This window comes from Pimephales promelas, chromosome 18 (assembly GCF_988280905.1).
Source record: "Pimephales promelas chromosome 18, fPimPro1.hap1.1, whole genome shotgun sequence".
Lineage (NCBI taxonomy): Eukaryota > Metazoa > Chordata > Actinopteri > Cypriniformes > Leuciscidae > Pimephales > Pimephales promelas.
Genome location: NC_142786.1, coordinates 525,624 through 541,819, shown reverse-complemented (window position 1 = coordinate 541,819; position 16,196 = coordinate 525,624). Strand labels below are relative to the sequence as shown.

Below are 16,196 nucleotides of genomic sequence, written 5' to 3'. Positions count from 1 at the left end.
GATCTGTGTCGTCTCACTAATCAAGGGCTTCATGAGCTGCACCAGGTGCGCTTGAGCTGGAACACATGAAATGTCTGAACTGGCGAGGTTTGCTGAGCGTCACAAAGAAAGCCACTGTCACCTGACTTGAACCTCATTGAAAATCTGAGTACTAAAGATCCTTACCATGAAGGGGTTGAATACTTTTGATACTGCAGAAGTCATTTGTTGTTTATAATTTCAATAATTGATTGTTTTTCCATCGTAACGGAGTATCATGAAAAAAGAAATTGCTTGCTTTGAAACAGCTTTCTAAAAAATGCTAGTAAATTTCACAATGAATTACAAACAGGCAGCAAGTAACACAGAGTAGAAAATCTAAAAGAGTATATATACATTTGTTGTGTTGAACTTTATATTTCTGTTGTTTGATTTGTTCATCGCAAACCGCTGAAAGTCTGTAACGTTTGCCAATAAACCTGATTTGCAATGGGGGAGGAACAATTTCGATTACAACTGTATTTGGACATTGAAAAACTCATTGACTTGGAAGCAGAAGTTCAAAAATACAAATTTCTGGACACAATATTTTAGGACACATTAGCACAGAAATAGGTCATATTCTGGAAAAACAATTGGTTATGAATGCCATTTTATGAATATAAACTATTTATTACGACTGCTCTGTATTCCTGCTGGTATTTGGGGTTTATCTGCTGTTTTGTGAGGTGTTGTGTGTGTTTGAGATGACATCAGTCCAGCAGAGAGCACACGAGCTCAGTGTCTGAGGACTAAAGGCGTGAGGCCTCAGGGCCAGCGATCGGGTGTCGTACCTCTCGGTCCCTGCGGTCGCTTCCGGTTCCTGTTTTGGGCGGGTTCTTCAGCTGCTGCTCCAGGCTGTGAATCTCCTGCTGAAAGACGTCGCGCTCGTGTTCCCTGTCCGCGGCCTGTTCCTGATAATCACAAGAGCACAAACACGTCACACTTGAGCCATTCGCATGATGCAACACTCCTGATTAAGGTCCTGATGAAATCCAAGAGCGAAATGGTGTGACGTCATTTAAAAAACAAAGCTTAGCTGAGGTGACGTGACGCTAGTAGTGACATCAGTGGCAATCCACGTGTCACTCAAGTGGCCACACCCTTAATTATGCACGAATCATCCCCTCTCAGTCGTCATGAAGGGCAGAAAATTTGCTTTATAGACCAAAACCACTTTATGCACCAGACTGTAATCATGTTTTTCTGCTTTAAAGTTGTGCATTTTAACATGGCGGTCTATGGGAGTGAGTCTCTTCTAGTGGCCAGTGGAGGAACTGCAGTCAAACTCACTCAGTGTTGATTCAAACGTTTAATGAACGTGAAAGAGGCATGATGAGGAGACTCACGTCCATGAACCTGCGGTTGTTCTCCAGCTGTTTCTCCAAGGCCTGGATCTGCTGCCGCAGGTCGTCTCGCTCGGATCGGCTCGTGTCCTGGAGCTCCTGCAGACGCATCACCTGATCCTCAAGCTCCGCCTCCAGGTGCTTCACCTGCTGGTGCAACTCCACACTCTCCTTCTGCGCCTGCCGCTGCACCTCCACCTTCTCCAGCATCAGCTTCTCCGTCTCCTCCAGCAGGTCTGAGGACACACACACACACGTGAGGACACACACACACACACACACGTGAGGAGAGCGGTCGCCCCATGGCAATAATGGAGCCGCTTCAGAGAGTCATTCACGGTCTTCTACGTCTCTAAGGCCAGAGTTCTTCATTAAAGAGTTTATAAACTGAGCAATAGTTTTGATGGACTTTTTTTATGAAATAAACTGTAAATCACATAAAACTCGTCATGTTCAGATCATATTTAACCACAAAATCAAAAGAAACAAACTAATTAAATATTAGAAGAAAATAATTGTAAAAAAAAAAATGTTCTGTGCCTTTTCAACTTACTGAAATAAACAAGTTTAAGCTGAAGTAATACTTTTTACTATTTACTAAAACTGAAGGATAAATTAAAAAAAACATAATAATAAAAATGACACAAGCACATAATTACTATAACAAACTAATATTGAAACAGAAAAAAGCTACTTAAAAATATAAATAAATATTATGATAGTATAAAATTAATACTTGAATAATACTGCTTAATTGGCATGAAACTAATAAAAAAAAACAGAAGAAAATAGATTTAATTAAACAATTTTTTTTAGGGAAAATATGCTTAATTGCAGTGTTGCGATTGCTGACTAAAACTAAAAATATGAAAAATTAAATATTAGAAGAAAATCTTACTTTAAAAAAACTCAGCAACTAACTAAAATAATTAAGTTAAAGTGCTAAAATGAGTAAAACTAAGAAAAAAAATGGGATATATAGATTAAAAAAAGGCAAAATAACAAAGAAAAAAATGACAAAAGCACATAAATACTATAAAAACTAATATTGAAACAGAAAAAAGCTACTTAAAAATATAAATAAATATTATGAAATAAAATTAATACTTGAATAATACTGCTTAATTGGTGTGAAAATAATAATAAAAAACCGAAGAAAATAGATTTTTAATTAAACAATTGTTTTTAGGGAAAATATGCTTAATTGCAGTGTTGCTATTGCTGACTAAATCTAAATATATGAAAAATTAAATATTAGAAGAAAATCAGCAACTAACTAAAATAATTAATTATTTTATTATAAGTTTCATATTTTGTTCTTTTGATTTTGTCATGAAATATGAAGACGTCATGTTCCATTAGTGAATGTTCTCTGAGGTTCTCCACTTCTGCACATGGACACGAGACACCGTTTCCCACAACCGTTCCCGTACGATCCGGGATCACATGATCCGGTCAGCAACCACGAGCGACCCCACAGGGCAGGAGGACGGGAGAAAAGTGCAAGTGCAAAACAGAAAGGAAAGGGAAAAGGAAACGTGTCCCTTATTGAACAGCCATCAGTCCAGCACAGACTCCCATGATCCTCCAGAAATCACTCTAATATGAGGATCTGATGAGCAAGTGGAGCGTTGTGTACAATCTTTTGTTGCATTATAAATGACTTTACGGTCAATTTTTCCAACACTGATAATAATCATAACTGTGTGTTGATTATCAGATCCTCATATTAGAGTGATTTCTGGAGGATCATGTGACACTGAAGACTGGAGTAATGATGATAAATTCAGGAATAAATTACACTTTACTGGATATTCACATAGAAAACAGATGATTTACATTAGAATAATATTTCACTGTTTTTACTGGGGTTTTTGTATTTTTAATCAAATAAACGCAGCCTTCATTATATATATAATTAGTATTATATTATTGTTTTATAAAAAAGTTTCCAGTGAACTACAGTATTCCATCACAATCCTGTAGTGAAATCGACTGTAGTTGTTGCACATGTGGAGACGGCTGTTCAATCAGGAGACACACCAGATACACCTGTTAGCGCTAGTTAAACCATGCTAGTGTTTCAGCAGACAGTGTGTGTGTGATGTTACAGCCGTGGAGGCAGCGGTTAGTCGATCAGCGGGAGCCCAAAGCAAGCAAAGCTCCAGTTACTGGTGTATCGATCAGAGACGTGCCGGCCATGCAGCTCGTGAACACACACACTCACTCACTCACACACACCTGCTTCAGGTGCTGCGTCAAGAGCAGCCTCAACTAGTCCTGAGGAAAGAGAGAGTGAAAACAACACATTCATCATGCAAATACAGGAGGAAAGAGGGTAGAAACATGAAGACGTGACAGCATCGGTTACAAGCGTCTTCTGTGGGGGCACTTCATGCACCTGTAAACACACACCTGAAGGCCTGAACGCACCTGTAAACACCTGAGCGCACAAAACCGGACACATTCGAGACGAGAGCGAAAGAAAATCGTGTTTTAAAACATTAGCGGTGAAATCTGCTTGACTGCAGGGTTGTTATATTAAGCTAAAACTGTAAAATAGTGTTACCACATTTTTTAATAGAGTAAAACTATAAATTATGCATAATTACATGCAAATGAACCAAACCTTAATCTTAATTATACAGTAAGTGCATGCAATTAGTATTACTCAGTACTTAAAATCATAATTATAGTGTAACAATGACATCTAATAAAGTGTCGACATTTTTTTTGTTCATTAAAATGAAGCTGAAATAAAGTCATAAATATTAGATGAAAAACTTCAGGTTAAACTACACACAAAATCTGAATTATTGTTATTTTTATGAATTTTTCATAAAGAGTTTTTATAACTGAACCCAAAACTTAAATAAACATTATAATAAATATATTAAAATGTAAAAAACTTTTATTTTTATTTTATTTCAACTAGTTGCCAATGAAACATTTTCCATTTTTACTGTGTTTAGTTTAACTTGTACTAAAATAACTAGAACTGATCTTAAAATTAATAAAATCTATATAGACACTCAAAAAAACCCAGTACTAAAACTTTAACAGAAGTTAAAATGACAACAGAAAAAATATTTAAAAAAAAAGTTGAATATTACTAAAACTGAAATAAAAATAAATTAAAGAAAAAGAGAAATATTTAAAAGAATTACAGACAGTAAAATTAACTAAATTTAAAATGAAGCTATTTAAAAATATTAATAAATACTATAATTGTAAATTAATATTATTAAAGTAATATTAAAATCTTTAATTGTCAAAAATAATGAATATAATAAGACGATATTAAAAAAAAGTCACACAAAATATATATTATTAATTTGTTCGTTTGGTTTTGTGAATTGTTCAGATCGCTGCTAGCATTGCGTAATGTAGCGTCTCGCCGTGGTGAAGATTCATGTTCGGTGTGGACAGGCCTTGAGAATGAATACTGATACAGCCTATAAAGAAATAAACCATAGTTAATCATACTCTCATTACCCATCAACCCCTTCAGCTTCAGTGTTCATCACACTAGTGTTGTCAAAAATACTGAATTCGGTACCAAGTTGATACTGAAATCTAAAAAATGTGAGGCTATGAGCAAAATCGTAAACACCTCTGATTGGCCGAAGTGTTCAATAGCTTATCGGATATGTCTGTGATTGGCTACAGTGATCAGCGCTTCAAAAACATGTTTTAAATATACATACAAAAGTGTGACCTATGTAACGTCAGTGAGTGTGTGTTGAGCGTGACGTACGCAGCTCTGGGGCCCCGGCGCCGTCTCTCAGCGCCTCCTGCTGGCGGGACAGGAGCTGGCGCTGGTCCTGGATCTGCTGGCGCTCCTCCTCCAGTTCCCTCAGCCTGAGGCTCGTCACACACAACTCCTGCTCCAGCTGAAGCTGCAGATCGACCCGCTCGCGCACCTGCTGCTCCAGCACCTCACGCTCGCCGCTGTAGCTGTCAATCACTCCTGAAACACACACACACAACATTACACCGTTACAGTATTTACAGTCTGGGGTGGTTTGGACACACACACACACACTCATGTCAGGCTCTATTTGTTTAACAGGGTCTGAATTTGACAACAATGCATCTCTGATCTGAATGTGTTCCAGCTCGCTGAGTCTCACTGCAGGACAGATATTAATCAACATTCTTTCAATTCAGCAAACACTCACACATCAACGTCTTTAAGAGTGATAAACAACATGTGTGAGGAGAACAACAACTGGAGGACGAGACAAACTTATTTACGGCTAGTTTTACAGCCACTGGAGAAGCTCATGGTGGAGAAGAGCTTTAGTTTCACAGAGTTTACACACACACACACACACACACACACACACACACACACACACACACACACACACAGGAATGCACTAATAACTCATGAATATTTAACAACACAGATCTGACACTCTTTAAGGTCATTTGCAAATGAAATGAGGTCGCAGTGAGCGATCCCACTGACAAAAGAGCTTCACACACACACACACACACACACACACGTAAGAAAAGAGTCTGCTGTATTTAGACTGAATACAGAATCAGCAGCTGGTTCACACATACAGGCTGAACAATACAATACAATACAATACAATACACACACACACACTCACAGTTCAGACATGCAGGCTGAACAATACACAAACACACACACACACACACTCACAGTTCAGACATACAGGCAGAATATCATCACACACACACACACCCAGAAAAGTAAAAGATGATGACATCACAGACGCCCCTGCAGGGCAACAAACATCGGCCCATTCGTGTGGAGCGGTTTATTAAAGACTGAGGTCACGACAATTTCAAGCATTAAAACTATTAAAGAGTCATTTCAGTAAAACACACTGCACCTAAACACACACCACCGACACCAGGGCCAACACACACACACACACACACACACACTGCACCTAAACACACACCACCGACACCAGGGCCAACACACACACACACGTGATCATGTGACCTGCGATCGCAGTGTTGTGTGAGATGACTATGGTCAACATTGAGTGGTAAACAGCACACACTCCACCGCTCCGTCAAACCTTTACGACGAGCCAGTTTACAACAAAGCAGAGTAAAACAAAAGAGCGTAACCATGACAACACACTGGTAATGATGGTCTGTTTGAGACGTCTCTGAACGTCCAGCTGCTGGTGTGTGTGTGTGTGTGTGTTTGATAAAGTACCAGCCAGTGCTGTCACCGACAAACAGACACACACACACAGGCGCGCAGACTCACTCACACACACACACACACACAGAGACACAGAGACACAGATCAATCAATCATCTGTCCTGATGTTCTCCAGAAGAGCGGAAACGGACCCTTGTTTTACATCGGTGTTCCTGGACAGGGTTTGGATGAACAGCTTCACACGGACATGACGAGTTATGATACACACTGTGTACACACAAACACCACACACCTCTTTCACACACTCACCTTCTGCCAACACACACGGATCCTCTTCACATCCTCAAATACACACACACAGACACTCACACACACACTCACAGACACACACCTTCAGCCCGGTGCAGCTCCAGTGCCAGTTGTTCTCTCGCTCGGTTCTCCTCACACACACACACACACACACACCTTCAGCCCGGTGCAGCTCCAGTGCCAGTTGTTCTCTCGCTCGGTTCTCCTCACACACACACACACACACACACCTTCAGCCCGGTGCAGCTCCAGTGCCAGTTGTTCTCTCGCTCGGTTCTCCTCACACACTCGCTCCTGAAGCTCCTCTTGTCGGCGCAGAAGCTCCTCCATCTCCTCGTTATGCCTGAACTTCTCCCTCATGAGCTCCGTCTGCGTGATCCGCGCGTGTTCCAGCTGAGACACACACACACATCACGAATGGGCAAACACACTCAAACCAGTGCTTCAGATTAAATAATGCGTCTAAATGCAATACAAACATTTTTTAATATGAATATATGAGATATAAAATGTAATAACAAATATGCCTGTAATAATCAGACGTGAGAGCCATGTACTGTAATAGTACATCTACTGTACTGTATAGACCTTATTCAGAGCAGCGCCATGACAGGTATGAAAGTGAGGCTGTGAGGGATAGACTTACCGTGTTTCCAATGGCATCCGCTGTAAAAAGCTGAATAAAGCTCCTAGATTACTTACAATTTTCCTCAGCTTACATTGTCGGGAGTTTTTTGTCAACTGAAATGTCTTGGAAAGATATTTTTCCAGTGTTTCATGAGCAGAACAATCCGAAAACACGTTAAATAACAGTACAGCCCATTGAAGAGATGCAAGTCTATCCCTCACAGCCTCGCTTTCATTCTCATTAAAAATCAAAGATGGCGCTGCTGTGAATAAGGCGTATTGACACAAATTTCACAATTCGATTCGATTTTGATTCACAAGCTTGCAATTCGATTCGGTTTCGATTCCGATTCAATTCAATATTGATTATTTTGGATATCAGTTCAAATTTTCTCAAGGAAATCAAATCTCTTAACTAACGCTGTAAACTATGGGAGACGTCATTAGCCTATGAAGGTAATAATGACCTGTTTTGTAGCTCTACAAACACTTAAATTACACTTTTATTTATTTTTATAATAAGAAGATTATATGAAATATAAACATTTAAATGGTGGCTGTCATAAAAACTTGCCAGATTTATTCAAATATGCATTAAATATCGAAGAACATTAAGATTATAATGCATATGTAATATGGTGTATATATTTAGCAAAATGCTCGTCTCTGGAGTTATTTTTCTAGCTGACTAACGAGTTTATGTGGGTTTTCTGAGGTAAATATGACGATAAATAAGTAAGACGACGTCTTTCCACGGTTGAAACGCTGATTGAGTGAATCAATGTGACATGATCCGGATTTGGATAAGTTGTACTCGATCTTTAACACACTTTCAGATGCTCATTCATGTTTATTTGGCGCTGTGACTGGTATTATTAAGCCGGAAGAGAGATCAGCGCTGCTGCTTCTCCAGAGCGATCTCACGCCACAGCGACAAAACTCTATTTATGTTTCTGAATTTCTAAAGAAAATGGACGTAATTTGACAATTGAGACTTTGTTTCATATCAATAGTAACAAAGGACAAAGATTATTGCGATTTTGTTTGGATGCGCGCAGCCGCGATACAATGATCCATTCATTCAAATGAAACAGGATGACTAATCGATTCTTGAGATTTAAGAATCGATATCGCTTCGTAAAAATGAGAATCGATTAATATCGAGAAATCGATATTTATTACCCAACCCTAGAAACAGCGATTGTAAAGTTCCAGGAGTGATTACAGTAACGAGCATTCATCACTTCGTTAGTCTCGTTATGATCTTCTGAGCTCGTTGGAGGAGCAGGGATGCGTTTATTACAGTACTGTGTGCAATTACCCAAAACAGCACTCTGAGTGATTATCTCTAGAATTACCAGAAAGGAAAAGATGATGCATGATGGTTAATTAGCAATATGGAACATGTGAAGCTCGTTTTCAGAATATAGACCTTACAATAAAACTGATACACACACTTCTGTTCATGAGTCAGGCGTCAGATATTCATACTTATAATCAGCAAAGACACACTCGACTGATCAAAAGTGACATTTAGATTCTGTTTTAAATTAATGCAGTTCTTTAACTTTCGATTCATCAAAGAATCCTGAAAAACTAAATGTACCACAGTTTACACACAAATATGAAATATGTTTTCAACTTGTTGATCATCAGATCCTCATATTAGAGTGATTTCTGGAGGATCATGTGACACTGAAGACTGGAGTAATGATGATAAAGATCACAGGAATAAATTACACTTTACTACATAAAATAAAGAAAATAAGAACAAATAACCTAACTACAAGCAAAAGCACAGATATATACAATAGAGCAAAGATACGCATAAATAAACCGTGCTCTTTCACGTTAGTTTCCAGGGACAGAAACTGAATAAAGTATATTTTGCTGTGTAAATAAAGATTTATCCTTGTTAAATTTACAGAAGATATCCGGTCCAGATCTGTGAGTGACATGTGTGTGTTTCGTTTGATTAGCAGTACTAGCAGAGAGCAGGAATATGAGGCCGCTACATAAGGTCTATACACTCCCTGAAGGAGAACAGTGCACGTCTGCGGGATGCTCATCACGGACATGTGGACCTCTGGGGGGATTTGGCCATTCAAGTGCAAGACTTGAAAGAGATATCAATAATTGTAGAAGTGTGTGAAATTAACTTAAAATATCTTTAAAATGATACAGCCAACATATGTGTTTCACGAGCAGAACGCATCCCTCGTCTGACAGTGAACATCAGTGTGTCGCTGTGTTTGGGTCTACTGAAGGCTTCTGGGAGAGCGCTTGACCACTGGTGTCCAGGCCGCTCACACACACACACAATGCTCAATCTTCCTATATACCCCTCAGAGTGCTTGATGTGGTTGAAGAGCGAGAAGCTTCGACAAAAGGACTTTATAAAAACACGACAGCGAGACTGATCTCGTGTTACACACACAAAACACTTCATACACACCGAAACACACCCTGGAATCTCATTACACTGCAAGTCAACGTGTACAAAAGCTCTTATCTAACCATGTAGACACTGAACGCCTATAAAACCTTCCCAAAGGTCGAACTCGATCTCCCGGTGACCTCACACACACACACACACTTACTGTATACGGGGGAGTGGGAAGCGAGATCTTGGAGACGACTTTGAGCAGGTGGCCGTTGTCGCGCCGGTTGACGTGTGAGATCTGTGTGTGCACCACCACGGCGTTCTTCTCGTGGAGCAGGTGAGAGAGCGGGAAGGGTCTCGGGAGCGGGATACGAGACTCCACCTCATAAATATCCTGATCCTGACTGTCCAGCCAGCTGTCCTTCACAAAGTGGGAATCCCAAAACGTCCGATAGGAATCCATCGCGCCTGATCCTAAAGCAGAGACGTCTGAGGCTAATCGGCGAGCGACGGGCGAGTGTGTGACGGAGGAGTCTCCGTGTTGGTAAACACACACGACAGATTTCGCATGGCAGGTCAAATCCCCCAAAAATCCCAGTGACAGAGCTGCGACTAATCCCCAAATCCTAAACAATCCCAGTGATCTCAACACCCAGAGCAACCTGTAGCCGAGAGATCCAAACAGGAGAGTTGTAAAACAGCAGGACTCTCGTTCACTTTCCCTCGGTTACTCCTGCTGGAAACTCATTAACAATTCCATGCTTCCGTGGCAACGATCCGCTGGGAAAAGGCAGGGCCTCATTAGCAAGTGAGAACAGAGAATAGCAGCGCTCCGGGGGGAGATCCTCTCTCTCTCTCTCTCTCTCTCTCTCGATCCCACTTCCTGATTAGTGAACATGTGTGAGAGACGTCAGTAAAGGTGGAGTCACACGATCTGCAGGTGAGTGAACACACACACACACACACACACACACACCCTCCCCAGCCTGTCCGACCAGATTCCTGGGCCTCATAACTGAGAACGAGACCTTTAAACACGTATAAATTTTGTTTGGTTGGAGTAATTATTTTCTCTTCAGTCTCCATGATGACTACATTATTGATTAACTTCTCCTCCCACCGCCGCCTCGCCGTCTATCTTCATTCCTGAGCAAGCCATTACATGATCAACTCCCCATCAGAGCCGAGCGCTAACACTCATTACACAGACCTGGACTCATGAGCGCTCCATCAGAGCCGAGCACACACACACTTACGTTTTATCTTTTATTGTTTATTTGATTAATTTATGAATATTTTTTTTATTAATCTAACATTTGTTATTTATTTTATTAACTTATTTGCATTTATTTTATTATTTATTTACTGATATAAACAATTATTTTTTTCATTAAAATTTTGATTTTCATATCTAATAATAATAATAATAATAATACATTTTATTTAAAGCGCCTTATCAGGACACCCAAGGACACTGTACAACGCAGATAAAAAAAAAAAAAAAAAAAAAAACACATTAAAACAAAACAATAAAATTGGCAAGACAGCATTGGTGTGATATGGGTCAGACGGAATATGATTGTCTAAACAACAGAGTTTTGAGTTTGGATTTGAAAACATTAAATGAATCAAGGGTACGAAGATCTGGAGGGAGGGAATTCCAAAGATGGGGAGCAGAGCGACTAAAAGCCCTGCCCCCCATTGTGACAAGCCGAGCAGGGGGAACAGAAAGCTGGCAGGTGTGAGAGGATCGGAGTGAACGAGTAGGGATGTTTAAATGGAGAAGATCTGATATATATGAAGGAACCATGTTGTGAACTGCTTTGAAGGTGATGAGAAGTATTTTAAAAATGATCCTCTGTTTAACAGGAAGCCAGTGAAGCTGTTGCAAGATGGGAGTGATATGATGAGAAATGGGGGTCTGAGTAATTAGGCGTGCAGCAGAGTTCTGTAGGAGCTGCAGCTTCCGGAGCGACTTATTAGGGAGGCCAAACAGAAGTGAGTTGCAGTAATCTAACCGAGATGTGATGAGGCTGTGAACCAGGATGGCGGTGGTTTTGGGAGTAAGAGAGGGACGGAGGCGGGCAATATTGCGCAGGTGGAAATAGGCTGACCGGGTGATGCTATTAATGTGAGAGTGGAAAGATAAAGTGCTGTCAAGGACGACACCCAGACTCTTAACCTGGGGGGAGGGAAGGACAGTTGAGTTATCAATGGTAATGGAAACTTTATTAGCTTTGGAGAGGGTATGAGGTGTGCCCACCAGGAGGACTTCGGTTTTTGAGCTGTTCAGTTTGAGAAAGTTAGAGGAAAACCAAGAATGAATTTCTTGGAGACAGAGGGTAAGAGAGGTTGGTGGGAGTGAAGAAGATGGTTTAGTAGAAAGGTAGAGCTGGGTGTCGTCCGCGTAGCAATGAAATTTGATGTTGTGCTTACGGAGGATGTAACCAAGAGGGAGGATGTAAATGATAAAAAGGAGAGGCCCCAATACAGAGCCTTGGGGCACTCCAGCGGAGACGGGGAAGGTAACGGATTTCTGGGTTTTTAGTTGTATGAACTGTTTCCGATCTGAAATGTAGGAAGTAAACCAAGCTATAGGAGTGTGGGTGATACCAATAGATGATAATCGACTGAGGAGGATGGGATGAGAAATGGTATCAAAAGCTGCAGTGAGGTCCAAAAGAATGAGAATTGAAAGTAACCCAGAATCAGAAGCCATAAGAAGGTCATCTGTAATTTTAATGAGAGCGGTTTCAGTGCTGTGAAGGGGACGGAAGCCTGATTGAAACTGTTCATAGATGCTATTCAACATGAGGTGATTATGAAGTTGAGAGGCGACTGTTTTTTCCAAAATTTTGGATATGAAGGGTAAGTTCGATATGGGACGGAGATTGCTAAAATTAGTGGGGTCCAGACCTGTTTTTTTCAGAATGGGTGTGACCGAGGCAATTTTAAGTGAGGGGGGGACTGAACCGGAGCTTAGGGAAGAGCGAATAATCTCAGTGATTAGAGGGGCAAGTGAAGAGCAGCAGGATTTAACCAAAGTGGAGGGAAGTGGATCGAGCTGACATGTGGAGGGTTTAGATTTATGAATAATATCTGAGATGGCTTGAACAGAGGGAAGGTCAAAACTTGAAAAAGTAGTAGTTGGGTATAGATAAGGAGTGTTAAGGTTGTATCCAGAAGCTGCAGCTCCGGAGGAAGTCAGGTGATTATGGATGTCTGTAATTTTGGAAACAAAAAAGAACATAAGGTTATTGCAAAAGTCTTGGGATTGCATATGGTACGGAAGAGAGTCAGGAGGTTTTGTAATAGAAGTTAAAAGAGAGAACAGAGTTTTAGAACTATGGTGATTAGAGTGGATTAAGTGAGAGTAATATGCAGATTTAGCTGAAGAAAGGGAATTCTTATACAGATTGACATGCTCCATGTACATGTTTTTATGAATGGTAAGTCCAGTTCTGTTAGCAAGACGCTCCAGCTGACGACCCTGAGATTTCAAAAGGCGCAGGGCGGGAGTGAACCAGGGTGCTGAGCGGGTGAAAGAGACTGATCTGAATCTCAAAGGAGCATGAGTGTCTAAGAGAGCATGAAGATTAGTGTTATAATGAGAAACAAGTTCATCAGGTGAACAGCTGGCAGGCACACTTGGAAAGTTATTAATATCAGATGCAAAAGTGCCAGTGTTAATGTCCTTAATGTTTCTGAAGGAAATGGTGCGAGGGACGATCAAACGATCAATATCTATATTATTTTATTAACCTATTATTTATATATATATTTAATAACTAAAGCACTGTATATTATTTATTTGATGATTTTGATCTAAATGTATTATTTTATTAATTTACTAATAACATTTTTATTTTAATCGGTTATTTGTTAATCTATGTTATTCATTTTAATCTATACTCATTTATCTGTATTGTATCTATTTTTTATTCATTTAAATATTATTGTAATTTATTTATTTAAATCTAATTATTTTTACAGTTTTTACACTGTTTTTTTCTAAACTAAATCCCAGAGTGGAAAATAAATCCCGAATTCTCATTTGCTCACATTTCAAGTCGAACAGGATCTGATCCGATCTTTAAATCTGTGGCATAAAATACCAATATCACCACATTCGGCAGTCAAGATATTAATCTCTGGCAGGAAGTGATGATCAGAGCGAAGCCAACATAAACTACTGGGAAAGAGGGTTTCGCTTTACTTCACACACACACACTCAGCTTTACGCATGTTAACCTGCTGCCACGGAGACCAAAGCATTATGCAAATCAGCTGTTATCTAGAGGCTCCGCCCACTGTGTCCTGTGAGCTTGAGCACTGTTGCCTCATGGGAAGCGTTCACTCATCTGATATAACCAGCAGTGTTAGTTAATGATCCAAAGACGATGTGTTTAACCAACTACGATCTAAACATGAGCTAATCCTGCTTCAGAAACTATTACAACAGACATTTAATGTAATATTATTGATCTCCTGCACCGACAGCATTATATAAGAACTGGACTGAGCTGACGATGACATCACGGTTTCTCCAGAATTAAATTAAATAAATGTAATTAAAATTAAATAAAAAACTTTTTTACAACAAAATTGAAGCATCACTGAACTTACTTAATCTGGATGATGATGCTATTTCCTTCTAGAAACAAACTTTGTTGTGTTATTTTCATGTTATCACTGTAAAGCTGCTCTGAAACACTGTACTGTAAAAAGCGCTGTATAAATAATAGTGACTTGACTGATAATTACTTCTATTTTTAAATGTGTGTAAAGAGCCTCTTCTGTTGGCTATATTTATTTAATCAAACACAGAATATATATCATATTTCATCACATCAAAAACTGTGAAATATTACTCCAATGGCTGTTTTTCTGTGAATATTACAGTAAAAAGCTGAATTTCACTCCAGCGTTCAGTGTCACATGATCCTTCAGAAATCATTCTAATATGATGATCTGATTCGAACGTTAGTTTTGTCTCCCTGTGCTTGCCGTACCTGAGAGCTGGTGTCAGTGATGGCGATGAGCAGCTTCTCTACGGCGCTCTGCAAGCGTGAGCTGATGCTCATCAGAAACTCCTCCCTCTCCAGCTGGAGCTCCGCCCCCTGTAGCTGAAGCCCCGCCCCCTGGCGCAGAAGCCCCGCCCCTGGGATCTTCATCTCCAGCCCTTCTTCGGCCTCCACTGAAAACATGCTGACGTCATCAGTGTCTGTGTACGGGACAGAGGAGATATCGTTATATTTATATAGTTTATATCGTACACGTCCAAATGATCTGAGGTAAAAACTATATAAATACTGTTCGTTTTCTGCTCGTTTCGTGTCTTAGGCCATCAATGTGTACTTACATTAACGAGTCATTAAATCATGTTTAATTTGGACTTCTCTGTGCATGCTCTTTGAGGTGGTGACCATAGACCTGCATTATATGACTGACAGACAACACTGATTTGACGTATATAAAATATCAAATATCAAAATTGAAACTACTCTTGGATGCCCAATCTTACTAGAGGTAAGCTAAAACATGAACAATCCCTTTAAGGCTAACATTTTAATTCTGAAAGCTAAAAAAACCCCGTACATTTTGATTCCCGGAGGCGTTTAAATCACGCTATAGTTTGGCTATCACTAATAAAGCATGATATGGTTAGCAAATTATGTTTTTGGTGAGACATAAGATACAGAAGACGAGCAGAAGAATGGATGAAATCACAAAGAGACAGTTTTGGGTGTCGAGTTGCAGGAGCAGTCGATCACACGACACGAGACGGCCCTTAACACACCCTAGCACCGGTCACATGACCTCGCCTCAACAGTACACAAAACATCTCTATGCAAAGACAATGAGTCAACAGAGAGGGACAAACGAGACAGACAGGATCCGCTGTGGCTTCACTGGTTCCTACATATCAATTAAACGGTCCTGTCATCTGTTATTGACCCGCTTCGATCAACTTTAGGGTCACATGCTTCTTTAAATCTTTACTAAACCGCACGACAACATTTCAGCTAAAACTCACTTTCATGTCTGAAAGCCTTCTGTTTGTGATCCCATGTGGATTCTGATCACATTTACATAATATTTATGTACCCATCACCATAAACATGCTAAACATGACTGCTTGAAGAAATCAGACAAAGCATGTTAGTATTGTGTGTGTCAGTGCATCTCGTGTCTTTATACCGGACCGCCTGATATCATATTTAGCTCCGCATGTGTCCTAAACTAAAGCAGTATTCTCTGGCTGATGATGTCACTGCACTGGGGAGATGCTAAAGCTCCTCGGCGGATGTTTTGGTGGCATATTTGTATTAATGATCGTTCTTCTTAAATGTGATGT

General features: G+C 40.0%; 1 protein-coding gene across 1 annotated transcript in view; it reads right to left on the bottom strand.

Annotated features, from left to right (window-relative positions):
- akap9 (A-kinase anchoring protein 9) overlaps window positions 1–16,196 on the bottom strand; it is a 75,413-nt gene that overhangs the window by 25,800 nt on the left and 33,417 nt on the right. Inside the window, exons 17-22 of the mRNA XM_089122663.1 lie at window positions 14,851–15,062; window positions 7,059–7,221; window positions 5,122–5,334; window positions 3,606–3,644; window positions 1,368–1,600; window positions 813–932 (exon numbers count right to left, since the gene is read on the bottom strand). Of these exons, the coding sequence (XP_088978789.1) occupies window positions 813–932; window positions 1,368–1,600; window positions 3,606–3,644; window positions 5,122–5,334; window positions 7,059–7,221; window positions 14,851–15,062 (980 nt within the window). The remainder of the gene's footprint in view (window positions 1–812; window positions 933–1,367; window positions 1,601–3,605; window positions 3,645–5,121; window positions 5,335–7,058; window positions 7,222–14,850; window positions 15,063–16,196) is intronic.